This window comes from Cololabis saira, chromosome 9 (genome assembly GCF_033807715.1).
Source record: "Cololabis saira isolate AMF1-May2022 chromosome 9, fColSai1.1, whole genome shotgun sequence".
Classification (NCBI taxonomy): domain Eukaryota; kingdom Metazoa; phylum Chordata; class Actinopteri; order Beloniformes; family Belonidae; genus Cololabis; species Cololabis saira.
Genome location: NC_084595.1, coordinates 33,262,007 through 33,284,614, shown reverse-complemented (window position 1 = coordinate 33,284,614; position 22,608 = coordinate 33,262,007). Strand labels below are relative to the sequence as shown.

Sequence of the window (22,608 nt, the reverse complement as noted above, 5' to 3'; positions counted from 1 at the left end):
CCACCGTGCCCCTTGTATGTGTGTATTTTGTTTTAAGACACCAGTGTACCCTGTCTACATGCTATGCATGTGTTTTCTTAAGAATGCATTTGAATTGAAAACTGGCATAAATTATTTATTATAAAACACACACACAGAGGCACACATGGAAAGGACAAATATAATGGTTCAGGGAAACTAAGCTGTATCATGAATGCAATGTTGAAGTAAATAGATACATCAAAAGTCTGGCCACCTACACATGAACTATAATACATGTCGATGGAGGTACACTGTAATTAAGTTGAACTAAGAGTGTCTGAAAAAAGAAATTACAATATCACCAAGTGTGTACTGAAATTTCTTAGGACAATAAATACAACTGTTTACACATAACATTTATTCAATATTGGAATAAAAAATAAGTAAAATGTTTACATGAAGGAACACACTTTTTGACAATTCCTCACTCCCTTTACTCTCATGGATACAGCAACACAAGCACATAGCTGTCAACCTCAACAAAATTCATCAAAACCCTGTCTTGACAAGGTCTCGCCCTGCACACTAGCCCAGTCATTATTGATCAATCACTTGCTTTTTGATGAAAACACGGGGAAAAGAGCAGCAAAGTCTTTTACTTTTTTGTCCTTTCAGCAAACATTGCTCCACGGTTTATTCTATTCTCCGTCTCCTTGATTTCTCTTTCTGTCTGACATATAATGCTGGAACAGCAAAGGTCTTCCATGGTATATGTTGAGATGGCAAAGGGCAACAGGGCCTATGTGCAATACATCTATCATCCTCAAACTGGTTGTGTTGGTGCGGGCATGTGTGTAGGCAGCAGCACACAAAACTCAAGCACATGTCGGCCTTTCAGTTTATTGATCCGGCCACAGATGCAAGCACTGCCAAATCCACTGAGAGAATGTATAACACAGGCACAACACAACACAACCACCTTCAACAAATATGACAATATTCAGCCTGACATTTAGATTTCAACGGATCAATGGCTGGAATAAATAGAATCAGCTGTCTTGATAGTCTAAAGTACACGGTTGCGTGTACAGAAGTGTACTTGGGTACACACAACTGTGTGTTAAACTTCTTGACGTCGTCATGTTCTTAATTGATTTGATAGCTTCTTGCTTTTTCCATTTTACAGCATGCGTGTTATAACCCTTATTAAATCATTCTAAAGAGGGATTTTGATACAATTTTCAGCTTTGTTTTAATGCAAATTTCTTCATATTTAATCAGGACAACATAATAAATGTAAAATTATTCAAACTGCTAAGATTTGACTGCATACTACCATCGCTCAAAAAGGAATGTAAACTCTGTCTCTTGATTCTTTTTATTCCAAAAAAAGTACAATCTATGATTCTGTACCCTGTCACCTTCAGAGCAATAACTTGAAGTCATTGTTTTTCTCTATGGTTTTATCAGTCTCTCTTGTTGTTGTGGAGGTTGATAAGGTCTGCATGCACTTGTTTAAGTACAGCTCTTTTAAGGCCTTGTTACAGCATTTCAACTGGTTCATGCTATTCAGTTGAATTTGGGACTTTGACTTGCCGATTACACCTTGATTATTTTCATTTTCTGCCATTCTGTTTTAGATTTGCCAGTGTGATCTGTATCAGGTCCCACTGCATGACTCACTTTCACTCAAGTTTAGTCTTAGATGTGACTCTTAACTATTCTAGTATACAGAAAACATGGTGGACTCAATGACTGCAAGGTGCCTATATCCTGTGACAGAAAAACAGGCAAAAATCATCTCCATTTTGGTATTTGTTGTCGAAAGGATATTAGTCCTCAAGTCTATAAGGAACTTGTTCATACTGTATGTAATTTTGCAAAGCTGAGGTTTGCTACCATGATACTTTTAAGGATAAGTGGCCTTTTGTTTTTGGTATCCATTCCAAACAAATTCATACTTATGCTGTCTTTTTCTAATTGTAAATCTGCAACCTTTTGACATTTCACAAAGTCACCGAAGTCTTTACCTTCTTAGATGAAGTTATTGGATTTCATGCAATTTCTTTTAGCATTTCAGTCTGACTCAGGGTGAACTTGCCAGCTATCTTGTGAAAAATCTTTCTCACTGTAGAATGATGGACTCCAAATTGTTTGGAAATGGTCTTACTACTCTTCTCAGATTAATGCATAACAATAATTGCTTCTCTTTGATCATAGCTGGATAATAGATCATTATCCTCATTAGTATTGTGTTAACATCCATTCGAATACATCCAGGTTTTCTGACTTTGATATACCATCAAATAACCATAACTTCTACCTTCGTAAGAATGATTGAAGCAGAGTTGATGTTTTTCATACACAGTATCTGCATTTTTCTTCTTTTTTTCTCAAGACTTGTTAGAGCCTTTATATTTACACAATTTAAAGATCTGCTCTAGATCTATGTTCCTTTTCACATGATTGTACAGTATATTAAATAAATTCATGCTGCATTTCAAGCCCAAAATGCAGTTTAACGGTCAATTGTCTACGAAAATTGGGAATTACTGACTCCCATTAGAAACTAATATCCCTATAGTAACCATTATTATTATATTAATTATTACTGTTCTGGTTAACATTACTTTAACATGCTTAATAGCCATGAGCATAAATGAGTACAGTATTACAAAAGCTATACAGTAAATAGAATAAACAAAGCCAAGACATGACATAGCAGTTTGGGAGTAAAAACCTGGAATTGGTCAACATATTTATTTAGTAGATATTTAAAATACTTAACCATGTTACTGCATGCAATAAATATATATTCTAAATCTCAATCTGTAAGGGACAATGTGTCCTGTCTCAAATTGTAAGGGAAAAAAAACTAAGTAAATTAACTGAAAGAAACAGTAAAATGCTGAATCAGACTGTAAACTTCAGAATTTGATGTTGCAACTTTGATGACAATAAGAAAAACAACAGTCAATAACGTCAAGAAGTTATGTGTACTCATCTTAATTTCATATATCGATCTAACTTTAAAAGCAGAATATCAGCCAAAAGAACAAAAAATCACAAATGAAAAACAGACCGTTATTGGCATGTGTTTTTTTCTTTTTAATGACAGCTCCAACTCAGAAATATTCACAATATCTCATTGGCCCAATCAAAAAGAAGGTAAGTCATTTCAGAGAAAAACAGGGCAGACAAGAATGAAAGAGGGGTGAATTAATAGATTAACCCCTGTCATAGAATGCCAGACCCCACACCTGGGGAAACTGTCACTGGCAAAGCCAGGCGACAGGACTGGAGGGAATGCTTTGTGTTCATGAGTTTATTACCAATGTCAGGGTGAGAAAGATGAAGACGGGTGAAAGAAAGATGTAACAAAAATGTGCATGCATGCTTGGGCACTGGGAGAGATTAGGAGAACTGGTTGTGAATGCATGACTGCCGACCAAACAGCTGAAAGTTTGGTTCTCCAAACGGACTAATCTTTGAACAATTACAAAGAAAGAAAAAAAAAATCAATCTTTGACCTCTTTTCATCTGTCTTCCTGGAATCCTGCTAACAGTCTCCCTAGCTGAACTATACAACTTATATATCCTTATATATATAACCTAGGTTTACCTAGCTGTCAATCATGCTGTGTAAACACACAGGAGCCATCAGGAATATTAGATACTACATATAGACAGAAGTTAATGTGGTTGAAGATTTTTATGATTAATTATACAAAGTCATGACTCAGACAAATCAGGTATTCTGACTAAGATAAACAGAAGTCAGAAATGCTCATCAAAATTAATATAGTCACAACATCCACCTGTTCCCTGCTGGCAAAGCCTTCAACCACAGAAACCATCCACAAGAAATTGAGGATGAAATTAAAAAAAAAAAATATTTAGATAAGATGTATGATTTGGAACCCAGGATGATTTTTTTCGGTCTAAGGGGGGTTTGTGCTCATGCATATGAAGTAGGGAGCACTAGAGGGAGGGTGATGGAAATTATACTATAGCTTGCTGTGACTTGCTATTGTTTTATTTCAAATATCAACAAAAGTGATGTCATTCAGAAATCTCATGCTACCCTTAATGCTTGCTTATGTGGATATATAAGTAGCAATTTCAAAGAAATTATGCCTTGAAGGCATGTGGAAGATCACAGTTAGCCTTCCACTAGCATGTACTCCTCCTGAATGCAGGGTCATGGAAAAGTAAGTCCTGTTTTCACACACAATTAAAGACAATTAAGAAGTGTTGGTGGTATCAACCTTATAAGATCAGATCAGGGACAAAAAAGAAGGTTATATTAGTGTCACAGCTTGAAAGGTTGGTGCTTGAGCGAATGAGCAATGAAGGGAATAACCAGCTGTATATCTGGTGGAGAGCAGCAGCTGTTATGGTTCTTGATAACACATCTGATCTAGCCTCCAGAGGTGGAAGCATATGCTGTAATCTTCAGCCAGAGGAGCTGACCTCATGATGTACTCATGTTATACACTTATCTCTGGATCTCTGGGAGCTGACTGCAATCAGGGTGTGTATATTATATATATATATATATATATATATATATATATATATATATATATATATATATATATATATATATATATATATATATATATATATATATATATATATATATATATATAGCAAGGGAGATTAATTTGCATTAACATAAATTGACTTGTTTTTCATCTTGACAAACAAGTTTGCTTTGGTTTGTATTTGTCATGCATTTCCAAGTGGATGATTGGTTCACGGGTGCAAATTTTTAAATGACCAAAAGCTTTCGATCACACTTCTTTAACAAGAACAATTATCCTTTTTTTTCATGTAGAGACGACAAACTAACTAATGTTTTTTGTTCATCCAGTAGGAGGTCATTCACTTGTTATGCAACTGGATACAATTTTAGCCTTGTTATATGGAAGTAAAACAGTGTTCTGAAACAATAGGCTTATTCAAAGATGCAGAAGGAAATCTTGTTGGATGATTAAACAACATATTGTTCCTCTGTGGCACTGAACTGAATTGAACTGATGTAAGCTATTTAAATGCTAATGCACTTTGTCTTCAGTTCAGTTTTGTAAAAGAATCAGATGTTTCTTCTCCCATTACACAAGTACATCTTTTCTCTCAAGAAAATATTTCTTTCAAGTACAGCTAAAATATTTGATCACTAACTCCATATAAACCCCTTCATTTCCAAAAAATAGCCAGCATGCATAGGCCTCTGAGATGTTTGATTTACCTGTTATCGAACCCAATTTGCACATACATTATGACATATAACCTAAATCCACAGGTCTCTGTGTCCTAAAAACAAAGTACAACTGACATAATTACAATCTGTCCCACAAATTTCCTAATCTGTCATCTCAATATTCAAAGCACCATATTTCTCTTTTTCCTGCTGGGCTTGTGACAGGGACAACAATTGGCCCTAACCCGATTACAGGTGACATTTGACATAACTAGTCCATCTGAGAGTGAGGAAATGTGCTCAAGTGTGTCATTTGCATGTTTTGCAGCTAAGGCAAACCGAAAAAAAAGATTAATCCTTAATATTTTTTCAAAGAGGAGAAAAATACACAGTGAACCTGTAAAGTCTGAACAGAAGCAGAGACAAGATGAGATCAAGATGGTGAATACGAAGGAAAACACATATTAAAATAGAAAATCTAATGCAGCCATGTTCACAGACCAGTAAGTGTGAAAATGCTGAGGAAGTATGGTGCAAAGCAAGTAAGTAAGGGTAAAATGCAGTTCAAGCTTTGTCAGCTTTCACATGTGACAGATGGAGCGATATGAGCAAATATGGAGCTCAATGAATGGAAGGTTTTTACTTATATTAAAAAGATGAATCAGCTCCAAACTCGATTATTTGTAAGAACTCTCATTTGTCCACAAAATAAATACAAAATATATATACTGATCTGAACATACACAACACAGGCTATGTTGTTTGCACTTTGCGTTAGAGGTGTTTTTTGACCCTGCAGGGGAGTTTTTGACACTGAGTTGTCAATCTTCATCATGCAGTCGTCACTGTCAGCTCCAATCAGCAACATTCAAAGGGATTTTACATAACACTTGACTTGAACTTACAAGGTACAGTAATGAAATAATAAGGAGAACAATGGCAAAACATCATGATCAAGTCCCTGTCACCCATCTGCTATCATCAGTTATGACTCTTCAATATGATCATTTTAGATGATGAAATGTGTTTTTCAGCTTTGACTTCACACAAACTCTTGTCTGAGCTGGAAATATATGGTCGATCAGAGGGCCACATATATAAACAAACAACCATGTACACTCACAGACATACCTATGGGCAATTTAGAATCGTCAATCAACCTGACAATCAACCTGACATGCATGTTTTTGGACTTTGGGAGGAAGCCGGAGAACCCGAAAGGAACCCACACAAGCACGGGCAGAACATGCAAACTCCACATCGTTTTTTAACGGTCTATGATTCTGAGGATTCTTGTGTTGGCATGAATGATGTTTCTGTCCTGTCCTTCAGATCAGCCTTTCCCTGCTACCGGCAGGATTTCTCAATGTCAGCCACCTCTTCAATATGTCGATGGTCATGCTGTGCATTGGTTTCTCTTTACATGATTGTTCCTCCTCTATCTCTTTGTCTCAAGACTGAGACGAACACAGACACACGCACACACCTGCCTGTACATGTATCATCTCTAAAGCACTTCCTGGCATCCCCATTAGTGGTTGTGCAAGCAGCAGTCAATATTGCTAACCTTTGGTGTTCTTTACACATACACACACAAATAAATAGCCCCTCAGTCTTGTAGCTATAATGCTTACAATCACTGTGCTCCGAGCTCTATGTGCATGGATAAAACCCTCAATGTCATTACACAACACACACAGACACCCAGTTTATTGAGATAAGGACATAATATAATTTCTTTGTGATAAAGTTCAAGGGGAAAATAAAGCCCAGCCCTCAATGTGCCCTTTTACTATAACTGCAGCAGAACGTGTTTGGCAGAGAAGACAAAAGGTTTGTGTGAATGTGTATAAATCAATAAAGTAGAACTATGATAACACAATCTCAAATGTGACATGGATCTTTGGTTGATCAAAATCATTGCTGAATGTCTCTGTAATTTGGTGTTTTCTGTCATGGAGCCAGCCACAGCTTAGCTGGTCATCTTCTAAAAACAATCCTTGAAAAACATTTGTATTCACCACACGGAGGATGTTTACTAAGCTTTTTCTTTTTTTTTTTTGGTACAAATAAAGTATCACAGTATGAGACAAAACTATAGAAAATGCTGAAGTTATAAACATCAAAGCAATATGACTTCTAAAAAGAAACAGCAGGAGTCAATGTCTGTGACCGACATGTTTTTTTTTTTTATGTTCAATGGAAATATCCTAGACAATCTATCAGCACTTTTCTTTGGATTTGACTATAGTTTGAGGCCGTGATGCGAATCACACCCATGTACTGCTCAAGGTGAAACAATAATGTTAAGAAAGGAATCCTGCCCTCATTTGCTTGAGTTTCTGGTTTGGTTTCGAGTTGTTGATTGCAATTGTTAGTCTGAGGCTCTGCCGTTAGCACTTTTCTCTGGATTTGACTACAGTTTGAGGCTGTGACGCGGGTCACACTCACTGTTTTGTACTGCTCGGGGCGAAGCAGAAAGGGGCGGTTTCAACCACTTGCAATGATCTCAGCTGAGTCGACTTCCGGCATTTCGCCATACTCGGTGCACTGAAGCGTCAGCGTTGTTACTGCCCACTCGGGTTAAGACCACATAGGATAAAGACCTCCGAATCCATCGCGCAAAGTTATGAACTTTCAAACAGATACAACCAAAGTAGCGCACAATGTGCATCAAAACCATCCTGGTCATACTGTATATGGGTACAGACCAAGACGCACCTCCCATAGGCAGCACAATACACAAAACCTGTGTTCTCCTGTGGTATATCCGTCTGCCACATCCTCTGTTACATTTGGTCTCTGGAACTGTCAGTCCGCAGTTAACAAAGCAGAGTTCATTGTTACATCTCTCAGATAATCAGGTCCTAGTCCTGACCGAGACTTTAACCTGCCCAGAAAACACAGCTACACCACCTGCTCTATCCGTGAATGCAGAATTCACTCATGCAGAACACCTCGCTCTGCTGGGCGAGGAGATGGTACAGGCATTATAATGTCCAAAAAAGTTTTCACACCCATCTGTCCTATTGCTAACTGCTCTCAACTCGAATATCACACAGTAAAGATCCCTTCACTGCATACATTCTGATCATATACCATCCTCAAGGAGGCAACATGGATTAATTCCTCTCTGAAATGGACAGTACTGGGAGCTGACCAGAAACTGCACTACACTGCACCTCTCAGACCACTTCCTGGTTAAATTGTCCATCTCCCTTCCACATGTACCTCACCCAACTCCAAAGAAGGTTTCCTACCACAGAAACGATTTCTCAACCCTACACAGCTGTCTGATGAGGTCTGCTCTACCCTCCCTTCCCTCTCTGACTTTTCCACACTTTATGTTAATGAGGCTACAGAAACACCCTGCTCCTCACTCGCCACCTCTCTGGATAAAGTCTGTCCTCTGGTGTCCAAACCAATGACAGTAGTAGTAGTAGTAGTAGCATTTGTATGCAGATACAATACATATGGGGCAACAAATGGGACTTTGTATGAGACCATCCATTGGCTCTATATAGGTCCATGTGATTTCCCCACTTGGGTTCTCATTGTGTTTTGGCCTGGTGACATTGTATTTTCAGCCGATCTCAGTTGGAACCCTGGCCAAGTAGGTGCAAAGAAAAGTAGATACTAACTCGTAATATCACCTAGTGGAAAACCCTTAAAACATAGTAGTGTTGAGGGGAGTCGAGCTGAGTAGGTACTAGTGGAAAAGCCACACTGGTCTATAACCATTCATTCACCTACCATTTTTTTCTCTTTTACTCTCACTCACTCTGTCTCTCTCAACATATCACAACAACAATTTTCCTACACACATATGTATAAAGCCCAGGACACACCAACCCGACTTCCCCCGCTCTTGGCCGACTGCTGTTTCACCTCGCGTCGCCTGTGTGGGGCTGGGTTGGGCTCTTTGAACACACTGCAAAGACGACACCCGACGGCCCGTACGTTCTACGGCCCAGTACTATTAAAAACATTTTTGTCTTGAACTTTCATAATTTTATCCAACTTTAGTTGTATTTGTTTTAATGGGTTTACAATTGCTAATTTAACTAATAACCGTTTCAAACTTTTTGTCTTTAACTGCAAGGGTAATATTTTAATTATTCATGGATTACAGATTTTGGGGATTTCAGCTGACTGCGGCCATCGTCTTCCCAATTTTCTACTTAAATAACCACACACCTCATGGGAGATGAGGTAACCTTGATAGCCCCTTTTTAAGCTCGTTAAGGTTCGATAGAACAGTTTACAATTTCTTTTTCATTCACCCCAACACCTTCATACAGTTCTTTTGTAATATGTGCTGAAACGCTTTGTTTCTACAATCTTTCCTTAATGAGGATATCAGGGCCAATGTGGGGTTCAGGACATGGAACGAGGACACTTTGACACCTGGGGATTGGATACACCAACCCTCCGCTTGGTAGGCGATCTAGTCTCACTCCCACCCACCATGGAAATCACTCATGCCAATGGCGCTGATACATCCCTCCTTCCTCAGAGACACTAGCTTTTGCAGTTTTCAGTGAAAAAAAAAGAAGCAGCTTGGATGGTTGTTCTCCCAATGTTGTTTTTTTTTTTTTAAAGCAAGCCACATAACATGCATCCACTGCCTTTCTGTCCATCTGAGATAGGCTCGTGCCCAGAGAATCCAGAGGTGTTTTTGCACAGAGCTGATATAGGGCTTCCTCCTCCTGTAATAGAGTTTTAGATTACATTTCTAAATGCAGTGGACTGTGCTGAGTGACAATTGTTCTTTACTCCCTAACCCCTGTAGCTACACTGATCATGGTGTTATGGCTGTCACAAGCATCTACCAGTCATTTGTGACCACAGCTTTTACCCAGGTTGTTTTTATTTTACTCTGTATATGTGATGACAACTAATATATTTAGGACATTTACATTAAGAAATAAGTATATTTTTACACTTATGATTCTTTAAGTAAATGTGGTACAAACGCATGAGGAATCCTTCCTTGGAAAGGCTGAACCTTTTCAACTGTGACCAATTCATCTGTTGACTGCTAAATGATCAAGAAGAATGTAACTTGTGTATTCTTTATTTGCCTCTCATTTGAATGTATTGATGATATCATTCAATTTTGCAAAAATAAAATTTGTTCAATGATGACAGAGAGCATTGGTTATTTTGATTGACATTTGCATGTTAGACAAAGATTCAAACAATGTAGAATTTTGTATCACTTCAACATTTGCAGGGCCAGGAGAATGAGCTCCTGGCTCTCCAGCTTGAGGCAGATATCTCTTATGAGCACTTTCCAAATTTTCTGAAAATAAGGTTATAATATAATATAAAGCAATATTTTATCACCATTTTTCTTAAGAAACTGTTATTGCTTTTTTGACTGTAACTGACAACTTATATTGCCTCTCCCAAGCATATATTTCATTGCCCTTGGGTCCAAAATGAATCAGAGATAATTAATTATAAATTGTAGAAAATTCATACACAGTATGTTGATGAGAAAATACATATTCATCAAAGGCAATGGAGCAAGGCAGAATCACAACATCTGAGTCAAGGCTCCTTTAGCGGAAGAAGACTGTTGAGACCAACCTCTCAGGGATGATTATGGCAAATTAATTAAAAGGGATATAGCATAAATTTTTGTAGATCTTTTATTTAATACTGGAACTCAGCTGGCATATATCTACATCTTTTATCTGGCCTTTACGCAGCCTTTTGGGTAAGACTTTGTTTGAAGAGTCCTTTTCATTCTCTGTTAATATGTCCCTTCTAAACAGTCCAACCTATTCTGATTTTCCAGCGGAACCTGCCACAGTGCAGACTTCTTTTTTAGGGGAAATCTTCTTTTTCTTTATTCAAATGGTTGATGTTTACCATTTTACATATACAAAAGGTAGAATCACATGATAAAGTGTAACAACAAATATTGCTTTTATCACGGTCCTTGTGTTTAAAGGGGACCTATTATGAAAAACATGTTTTTTCTTGCTTTAACATATATAAAGTCAGGCAAGTTGTGAAGAAGGCAAGGTCCTCATCAGCGCCAGGCCCCAACGGAGTCCCCTACAAGCTCTATAAGAACTGCCCCAAGGTACTAGAGTTGCTCTGGTACCTTATGAGAACTGTCTGGAAGAAACAACTCATTCCATCAGAGTGGCAAAGAGCTGTAGGTCTTCATCCCCAAGGAAGCGAACTCCAAAGAAATCAGCCAGAAACATCGCCCTGCTGAACGTAGAAGGAAAGATCTTCTTCTCAGTAATGGCCCGAAGGATGACCACCTACCTGCTAGAGAATGGCTACATTGATACCAACTGCCAGAAAGCAGGAGTCCCAGGTTTCCCAGGGTGTGTAGAGCACTCTACGATGATCTGGGACCAAATTCAGAGAGCCAAGCGGGAGAAGTCAGACCTGCACGTCATCTGGCTCGACCTCGCCAATTCGTATGGATCAGTCCCACACCAGTTGATCAACTATGCCATGGAGTTCTTCCACATGTCCCCCTGCATCAAGAACTTGGTCACATCCTATTTCAATGACCTACAGATGTGCTTTGCCCTCCAAGATTACATCACTGGGTGGCAGCAGCTAGAAGTTGGCATTGCCATGGGGTGTGCCATTTCCCCAATCCTGTTCATAGCAGCCTTCGAGATAATCCTCATCGGAGCAAGACAGACAGTTGGAGGAATCAAGCTACCATCTGGTCAGAGGCTACCACCACTGAGGAGCTACATGGACGATATCACCAGCCTCCTCCAAACAGCACCATGTACATCCAGATTGCTGAAAAGGATGGATGAGTTGATGTCTTGGGCCAGAATGAAGATCAAGCCCTCCAAATCACGTAGCCTGTCACTCAGAAGGGGAGTCAGGAACGACACCACCATCTTTGTCGTCGGGGGAGAGAAGATCCCTCTCCTGTCCGAACAACCCATCAAAAGTCTGGGGAGGCAGTATACTGCAGAACTGTCTGACAAACAGATGGGGAGAACCGTCATGAAACAGCTCACAGACGGCCTGGCAAGGATCGACCAAAGCCAACTCCCAGGGAAGTATAAGATCTGGTGCTACCAATTCATGCTCTACAAAAGGGTGATGTGGCCGCTGAAAATGAGTGAGATCCCCTCATCCACCGCAAGCAAGATGGATGGAAAAGCCAACTCATTCATCCGGAAGTGGTTGGGGCTGCCACGGTGCCTCTCCGAAACGGGTCTCTTTGGGAAGAACACCCTGCAGCTGCCACTGCAGTCCATCAGACTGGGCTACATGCAAGAAAAGACCAGGTTGGTTCTCGAGCTAAGAGAGTCCACTGACCAGCTGGTGAGGAACGCAAACGCCAAGGTTCCTACTGGCCGAAAGTGGAATGCCCAGGCTGAGGTCGACCAAGCGGTTGGTAGGCTGCAACACCAAGAGATCGTGGGCAGAGTTCAGGCAGGAAGAGCAGGGCTAGGATGGGGAGAGGTGCCATGCTTCTGGTCCAAGGCCAACCGCAAGGAAAGGAAGGAGATGGTGGTGGCAGAGGTGACGAGGATGGAGGAAGAGCGCTACAAGATCAAGGCTGTGTCGCAAGGCCGACAAGGAAGCTGGACAACCTGGGAGGGAATCACCAACCGGAACATCAGTTGGTCAGACTTCTGGAAGGTTCCACAGGCAAGGCTCAGCTTCCTGATTCGCTCAACCTACGACACGCTTCCCTGTCCCCGTAACCTTCACCAGTGGTTCGGGAATGAAGAATGCTGCTCACTCTGTAATGCTCCCAACGCAAGCCTCCAGCACATACTCTCAGGCTGTAAGATCGCGCTCTCTCAGGGGCGTTACAGATGGCGCCATGACCAGGTCCTGAGAAAGCTAGCTGAGGTGCTGGAGGGGCGCCGACAGGGCAACAAAGAGGCACCACCAGCAGAGAACCACATAAACTTTGTCACGGAAGGTGGGGGACGAAGATACGCCATGCCAAGGAAAACAACAAGACCCTTTTCCCCCGACCAAGAGTGGGACATGAGGGTCGATCTTGACAGGCTGCTTCGGTTCCCCACTGAGATAACCACCACATCTCTCCGTCCTGACATCGTTGTGTGGTCCACCAAGGCAAGATCGGTGCACCTCATCGAGCTGACGGTACCACTGGAGGAGGGGATTGAGGCTGCATTCGAACGCAAGAAGGCCAAGTACTCAGAGCTAGCTGCTGAGTGCCGGGAGGCAGGCTGGAAGACCACCATCTACCCAGTGAAGATCGGATGCCGAGGCTTTGTGGGGCTGTCAACCACACGCCTCTTGAGGCATGCAGGAGTGACCGGGGGGACACTAAAGAAGGCGATGAAAGAGCTGGCGGAGGAGGCTGAAAAAGGAAGCTTTTGGCTCTGGCTGAGGAGGAAGGACAAGAGCTGGGGAAAGGTCCACTAACACCAACAACAGCCGCAGGGGGGAACACCTATCAGCTGCAGGGGGTGGCAGGGAGACGTCCCTGTCACTGCCCCGCCACCAGGAGACGTTCCAGGATTAAAGGGGCGAAACGTTGATGAAAGGTGGTTCCTGGCTGATGACCCTGCAGCTGACCCATGGGCACCGGAGGAGGTGCGACAGGCAGCAATGCCTAGCAGGAAATTCCATCTACCTGTACAGTTAACTGAAGTGGTCTCCCCTCAGCCTGCCAACTCAGAGAAGGAGGAAAGCAACCAAATTCTGCAGTGTCTGTACAGCCGCCCGGATGAGCCATCCAGTCTGATGTGGCTTCTACGAGCCGTTCAGATCCTGCTCCCGTCGTTACGTAACGCCCACGACTAACTCTGGCCGGAACAACAACAACAACTCCGCCGGCCGGAGCTTCCGCCATTTTTACGTAGCGGTGTATCGCGTCATTCAGGCAACCAATCAGCACAATGCCTCATTATCATAGCCTCCCTGCCCACTCAGAATCCTGCATTGATAGGTTAGGGACTGGGATGATACACACATGGTTTAGAGGCTGAATTTCTAATGTATTTAGCAAAAACAATCAAAAGCTTGTTTTTAAGACATTCAAGGCCTGTTTAAAATAGGTATTAAATGCCATAATAGGTCCCCTTTAGGTTTTGTCCTGATTTCCCTTGTTCCCATTTGCCCTGATCGTTTGCACCTGTGTCTCGCCAAGCCCTGTATATCTTGTCTTGTCTTTCCCTTGTTTCTGGTAGATCTTTACTATTCTCACCACCATGTGCCTCGTCATGTTATTTGGTTTTTGTCATGTTTAGCCTCTTGGTTTTGTTTCTTGCTTTTTCCTGTATTGCAGTGCTTTTTGTTTTAAATAGAACCCCTGCTGCCTCCGTCTCCTGCATTTGAGTCCTACTCACCTGAACCTTGACGGCTTTATAGGCAGGATATGTTTCTGGGGGCATTGTGCAAGTCTGTGTTTAAGAGTCATGGCATCCACACTTGTACAGAATTATTTAAGAATGACTGACTCCAAAGAAGTTACTAAATGAAACAATTCATTAACAGCATTAAAGCACTGAAATTGGAATAAAAAAATTAATGAGTCACCCATGCAGCGCCCCATTGTGTAAAAACATTAACTAAACTCTGCAGTGACTCATCACCCATAATTCCACCAGGTTTGAGGTTCATGAATATTCCTGCTGGCTCATTATTTCATTACCTCTTGCAGTCCCCTACATTTCTTGTAACTCATAGCATAACCTAAAATTACAAAAATCATTCAGCACCAAATATAAAGCCCTCAGATTAATTTTCCAGAAAAAAATACCCCTTTCATACAAACAGTCTCTTTTTCTATGCCTAGAAATATGAAGTGTGTTTTTACTGTAAATCTTACAATGAATGGATATCATTACTTTCTTTTAGGAATAGACTACCGCAGTGGCCATAATCATAATTTTTATCCAACTATTACTTTACTGTCAGGTGTATGTGGAAAAATGTTAATTGTGCAAAACAATCAGTCAAACTTCAAACTTCACAGAATAAGACGGTTGACAAGATAAGAAGATTAATACTGGCACAACTATGTTATCCTTGTTATAAAGCAGAGGAAGCAGTCATGTTTTTCTTTTTTTTTATTGATCGTATTAATGGTCTTTTTTACTCAAATAAGTGTAGATAAATAATTCAAAACACATAACATATTATCTAAAATAAAACAAGGGTCCAAATGCAAGAAACCCACTTCTCCCTTCTCTTTGTGTGAATTGGCTGGGATAGGGAGATACTGTATGTACACCAACAAGAAGCCTTGCTGCCAGTGGCAAATATGCTCACATGCACTAGACTGAAAAAAGGCATCAGAGCGGGAAAATGTTAAATAATGCAGAAAATTGAATGAGCGTGTTGAGTCTTGAAATATATCCATGGGTCGGTTTGGTAAAATGCATGGATGTGCATGGAGGAGAGCATTTTATTGAGAAGTCATCAGTTACGGAATCTTTTTTTCCCGCCAATATGAATTACTTTGGGGATATTCATCAGGGAAAGAAACAAGTTACTTTGAGAACATAAAATGTAGAAATCACATAAAAGCAAGAACAGAAACTCACAGTATTTTACCAATGGATTATGAATAATGGATTATGAATTAATAGGCACATGTCATGGTGATGTAAATGGAATATTAATGGGTAAAAAGAGACTTTCACCATCAAATTACATCCAAAAAACTGAAAATGAAAAGGAGGAAAAAAAAAACCCATCCGTCCATGGTGTTGTCAAGGTGTGACAGGGGGTTTGGAAGATGAGGGGCAGGGGAGGTGGTAGCTGGTACACCAGAGGGTGGTGCAGTATAACTGATGCAGAATATATTATGTTTTTTATTTTATTGCAAATGCAATGTACTGTATGCACTTTACTACATTTTATATATAGAATGTCGTAAAAAAAAGTACTTATGGTCGTTTTTGGAGTCTCATGTTGGGTCGAAGGCCACAGCATAAAAATAAAGTTTCAGACAGGTTTTAAATTCTGTTGAAAAGGGGATTCTCTCAGAGATTTCTGAGACAAAAACACCAATTACTCTGCTCTGTTATCTGCTAATATCATCCTTGCACTAAAGCACGGTGATGGCAACATTATGCTTCTCTTCTCCCAGGAATGGAAGATCGGTCAGAACTGAGAGAAGCATGACATCAACAAGATATAGAGTTCTGCTTGAAGACAACCTGCTCCAGAGGTTTTCTTTTAAGTATTTCTTTGTGTGACAGTTCTGATTTCACCACCACAACAGCCCCAAACATTCAATTAATATTTTAGTAATACTTTATTAATCCTTAAGGGGAAATTAATGTTGCAGACCTGTTGTCAAGTCCACACTCGAGGAGCATCGGGTTAAGTCTTACTTGTTGTTAATACCCCAAACATTCTGAGGTCAACTCTACTGAGGATCTGTTAAACAGAACTAAAGATGGCAGATCACATATGCTTTTTTTTTCTCCATTCTGAATGAGTTTGAGAAGATCAGTTGTGAAGAATAGTATAACCTATGTAAATCTGAGCAAAGCCTGTCGAGACTAACCAAGAGGTGTCAAATCCGTAGATGCCATCAAGGGGAGTCTCATTGAGCTGACTTTAGAGGATAAGCACTTTTGTAATTAAGAGAATACAGTTCTTTTAGAAATAAAAATGTAGTATGAAATACCAAGTGCAATTTGATAGGATGAAGAAAATTGTATTTAATCTTAAATACAATGGTGTACAATATATCCAATAGTCAAAAACTGAATGGATCTGGACACTTTCTGAAGCAACTTTACATTGCAGATTCCTTGATTGATCCTTGATTTCGTGGCAGATACTAGCACTGAGTCTCCCAGAGCCCATGGAGCAACACGCAGTTAATGAATGTAGTTCATCATCTGGCATCTATTGGTCTGTAGAGCCTTCACTTATTGCACTAGTACTTGCTTTGTTTTCTTGTATCCACATTCTTCAATAAATCATCCAAATTATAGAAAATAAGTTGTTCTTTTTCATGTGACAATTATGGGCTGGTTATCTTGTCAGGGAGAAACCGTTTGTCTGTCTCATCCAAATTATCCAACGGCAACATAAAAATTACAGGTCACGACTTTATATTTTGCTGTAGATATTAATATCAACACTTTGGGTCAGTGCCAAGAACAAGAGATTAAGAGATGAACTGAATATTACATTCCTTTTTTTACATAATATCAAAGGTATCACATTCCATTTGCAGTCTCTTTCTTTAGTTTGTGAAAAAATAGGATGATCAAAGTCTCTCAACGACTGAGTAATATTCATTGAGAGCACGTTTGAAGAAAAAGACATGTCCTCTTAAGAAAGGGGATTTTAAGGTTCTTCCCTGCATTGTCTTAATTGCTTTCCATTGTTTGATCATTCTTCCCATGTCTCTGCATCCTCCTGCCACATCATTTGGAACAGCTTTTCATTCACATCCACCATCAGGATCTAATGCATGCAGATAGGAGGTGCTTTTTGACAAATGACCTTATAAATAACTGATGGAGAAAAAACAAGGTCCCACTCATCTCTGTCTTCCTCCACATGTCTCTTTGCCTGTCGGTGTCTGTCTTGGAACCCTAGGGTCTGTATCTCAACTCTCCCTCACCAGCTTGCCAGGAAGTAAGAGGGAGACATCTGTGATCATTAATCTTATCCACCAATCTTTACCATCTTCCGACACTTCATTTCAGAAAGCCCTCGCGACATGACGTCTGCCTAAATTAGATTAAATGACTGCTTTGTCAACCTTCCCAAAGGAAAAAGAGAAACTCTAAACAATTAATTTGTGTGCCGAACAAACAGAGATGGAGGCCAGTATGTCCATATTTACTGTACAACAGCTAGAGCAATTTTTGAAACAACTTATGAATAATCTGACTGTATGAATTGATGGATAGCGATAAGAATCACCACTCCTTCATAATCCTAGATGACAAAACAATATGTATGCAGGGAAAAGTATTGAAATGTCTTCCAGGTCTGATCCTTTTGCCATGTTGAAGCAGGATGAGCAATGAAGAGATTGCCAGAGTCTTAAAAGTACGTACATTGACCAATTCAGTGACATTTATCTTTTAGACTGCCATCACCTATATTTTTTCTTCATTTTTCTCCATAGTTTAAATGACATTATTGGTAACATTCTGCAAACGTATCTGCTGAAAAATATATCAAAGTATTTGAGATATGTGCAAAAGAATAACTTCTTGCTTCTAATCAGTGTTCTGCTGTCCTTGAATGTGACTATCCTAACATCCCTGTGATAACTGAAGTGGATGTTTTTTTTATTTTGTGCTTTCTTGAACACTCTGTCTCTTGGTGTCTCCTCAAAACCGCCTCCCCATTTTTCCAGTTCATGCTTTTTACTCTGCCTTTCTCCAGCCATCCACCAGATGCCCTCAGTTTATTCCAGTCCTCTAGGCTGGTTCACCTCCTCCCCAATTACCTCTAAGTGGTCATACAAAAATCCATATTCACCTGTTATACTTCAGATTGTTCGGTGTGTTGTCATACATGCCTTGAATTTCCATTATTTACAGCTTATTTCCAGTAGAAATAAGTAGTTCATTTTCACTCATGTGCCCTGTCCTGTACCCACTACACTATCTTCAACCAATGTATAACACTTAAAGGGGACCTATTATGGCATCTAATACCTATTTTAAACAGGCCTTGAATGTCTTAAAAACAAGCTTTTGATTGTTTTTGCTAAATAAATTAGAAATTCAGCCTCTGAGCCATGTCTTTATCTTCCCATTCTCTAACCTCATTATCTATGCAGGATTCTGAGTGGGCGGGGAGGCTATGATAATGAGGCTCTGTGCTGATTGGCTGCCTAAATGACGTGATACACCGCTACGAAAAAATGGCGGAAGCTCCGGCCGGCGGAGTTAGTTGTGGGCGTGGTTTCACGCATCGGAGGCCAACCTATGTAAATCGCATTTTGGTTACGTAACGAAAGCGAGCAGAATCTGAACAGCTCGTAGAAGCCACATCACACTGGACGGCTCATCCGGGCGGCTGTACAGACACTGCAGTATTTAATTGCTTTCCTCCTTCTCTGAGTTGGCAGGATGAGGGGCGACCACTTTATATATGTTAAAGCAAGAGAAAACGTGATTTTCATAATAGGTCCCCTGTAAGTAAAAACACTGATGTGACTGAGATTAGTGATCAAATAAAATAAGTGTCATGGCACAAATGATATCTGTTTTTCTATTGACAGCTGAAGTTCACACTTTGAAGAAAAAAAAATACATATTTTTTCATTTGAGTTGCTTTTGAAATCTTAGTCCTCATTAGGGTTTTAAAGGAAGTTAAAGGTGACTTAAAGCTTGCCTCAGGATGTTTCGCTAGTGCAAAACAAAAAGATACACTCAAAGACCCCATGCATAGCTAGAAAAGAGTGATAACATCAGTTTGGTTCCTTGGTACACTTAAAAATCTGAGACTCAACCACACAAACACGAACGCACTCACAATCACACCATAGCCACCCCATTTTTCACCCCCTCCCTGTCATGCCTCCAACCAAATTAGACTGTGACTGCTCTTTCTGAGGTCACTTTTAATTAAACTGAGATGAGAACATGACACATGGGATTAAGCCCCGTCCTACCACTACAAATTATGAATTCATAACTAATGCTAGAGCCTATTGCTTTCAACCATGACCTCCATATCATTTATGTATAAGAGCAAAGGAACTCCTCTAATTGTCTTCTGCAGAGATAAAGAGCGCCGTGGGGGTTGGGCGTATATGTGGGTGTCTGTATGCGTTTGGATGCACTTTTGTGAGTAAGGGTAGAAAGTAGCTGAAACACGTACAAAAGTGAATTAAATCAAATTAATCTAAATGAATACATTGTTTTAATTGGATATGTTCTACAGTGCACCTCAAATTAAAACTGATGTGCAGAGACAGAAAGAGAAGAAGAAGAAAAATAATAAGGGTTAATACATAAGTGTACTTACTATTTTTACTCGACGAGTTCATAGAGACGGGGGGTTTTGAAAGGAGACAAAACCCCTTATACATCATTATGTCATCAGTATTTTTATTGGTGGCGTTTCATATTGTTTTTAACCATTTATAGAGTGTTCTCAAAATACTGAATGATTAGAAAAATGAACATACATTTTGACCTGCGATTGTGGGGGTAGACCTCGAGACGTATATACATGTAAGGGCCAAGAAACAAGATGACTATGGATCTTGAAGCAGTGATAAATTAAACTATTCAGTTTTGATTTGTTTTTGCTTTACTTGTGTAGGATCAGTGTTTAACAAATTCAAATTAACAACATTTCTGTTTGAGGACCCATAAACTCATACTCAGTTCACTTCAATTAAATTCAAGGAGATGATGATGAATATGATGACTGTCCATCATGCTCACAAACCTTGACGACATGAATTGTGTTTGCATTGCGTCTGCACATGGGTAAAAAATTGTATTGCTTGTATAAATTCTGCAAATGTTTGTCCAAAAAAAAAAATGAATCGGTGGTTACGTGTTTTAGTTATTGAAGTAGTTATTACATACAGAAGTTGTACTGTTTTTCAGTTTTGGTGCGGATGGAGACTGGATTGCACCATGACTGTAGTAACTAACTTCTTCTGCAAGCATGTTGTTTCAAGCATAAATACAGACTATAATTCTGACAGCATTCCAGATGTTGCAGTGCAGATCTTGGAGATAGAAGAATTAAATTGATTAAACATTTATCTTTCAGTGACGGGATGAAGATATTTTACGGGGAAATGTAAAACCATGGCACCACAGCACATTCATAGAAGCTAGCAACCACCTGCTGAAGTTGTAATAGAAGATTACGATGGACTTTGGGAATTCAGAGGTAAATTGGAATAATTTAGAAGCAGTTACAGAAGAAACAATGTGCTGCTTAAGATAAAATAAGCACAACATTACCAAATCTGTTTTCTTATTATATCATCAGAACTACAGTATATTCAGTCAAAGATTATTTTAGTAGAACATAATTCTGAGACATTCTGGCCCTACTCCTAAACATAAAGTTAGAACTGTTGGATGATGCTGACTTTGGAATAAGGATGCATTCACACCAGCCCTACAAGCATACCAAACACTGGAAGTGGACTACTGCACAGGGAATTATGGGTAAACACAACATATCTGTAGCGCAATTCCTGGAAGAGAATTTCATGGTCAGACATGGAGTGAGGACATGGTAGAAGCTCTGATAGAAAATGGTCAGAAGGAAATATATCACTGGTTGCTGGTAAACACTCATAAAAAAACAATGAAGTGTGCAAACGAACCAGGGGGAAAGCAACGTTGCATTACCCAATAGATGAGCCAGTTTCCTTCTTCATTGTTAGTCTTAGCACCTCCTTCAGTAATTCTTGGTGCAGCACCACCACAGGCAAGGAGGGGAAAGCATATTTAAAATGGTTCAGCTCAGCTTAAAAAACTGCTGTGTGAAAACAAACTCAGACCAGCTGACTGTTGCAATCCCAACTGTACCAAGTACCCAATCATACCAGGTGTACCAGACTATTAGGTGTGAGAACAATCTAAGACTCCACCATAAGTAAGACAATTTCTGTCACAGGACAGATTAGAATTAGGAATGTACTGTTGTGCATTGATGCTACTCTGATACATAACGAAATATAGAGTTTGTAGTAAACAGAGTCAGCAAGGCCTGGTGAGGCTGATATATTCAGTTCAATGTAGTTTGATGAAGAAATCCATTCTAAATTGATTTTAGTCTAGTAGGAGCTGCCCCCATTTGGACAACTCTTTTCCATTTCTCTGTCAAAACATTTAGATCCACAAGACTCAGCCCATAAATAAATGGTGCTGTGAGGCTATTTCATAATGAAGGAGATCCTTTTAGCATGCTCCTCAGAAACTGGGAAACATTTTGTTGCTTTTGCTGGTACTAGAAAACTCAAAGAAGTAAAAAAGCAAACAAAACAACAACCTTCCTTACCTCAGTTATAAAAGCCTTGGCAGTAGCTGGGCTCATGAACAGCACAGCTCTGCGTAGCGTATCCCGATAGCGGTGCAGCTCCTCCACGCGCATTGTTCTGAACAGACTTGTGATCATCATGTTGATATTAGATTCAACCTTCTGAAGGGACACGTCCATTCCTTGCTGAGAGGTCCGATCTAGGAAATCCTCGATACCACGGATATCTAGAAAAAGATAGATAGAAATGGCTGACTATACACTTGGCTCAAGAGCAACATAGACATGTTTCTGAGTATTCTGCAAAAGGGGGGGAAAGGTTATGTAAGAGATATAGGTTATAGATAAACAGCTCATAGAGTAAAGAAAGTGACCACGTTTTTGTTTTTTTTTTCTAAATCATTTTCTTTTTTTTGTTGTTGTTGAGAAACAACAACAACAAAAACGTTGTAATTATGGATGGTTGGAATATAAACATATTGGTTAAATATGTGTGCTATCTTTTTTAA

At 39.8% G+C, this 22,608-nt stretch overlaps 1 protein-coding gene across 3 annotated transcripts in view; it reads right to left on the bottom strand.

The window, feature by feature from the left end:
- The window catches only part of grid2 (glutamate receptor, ionotropic, delta 2), a 658,916-nt gene that overhangs the window by 244,788 nt on the left and 391,520 nt on the right, over window positions 1–22,608 (bottom strand). For all 3 annotated transcript variants that reach the window (XR_009783115.1, XM_061729310.1, XM_061729311.1), the window contains exon 4: window positions 22,121–22,326. Coding sequence is in view for 2 of the 3 variants with exons in the window: in XM_061729310.1 (XP_061585294.1) it covers window positions 22,121–22,326 (206 nt within the window). In the remaining variant the exon portion in view is untranslated. The remainder of the gene's footprint in view (window positions 1–22,120; window positions 22,327–22,608) is intronic.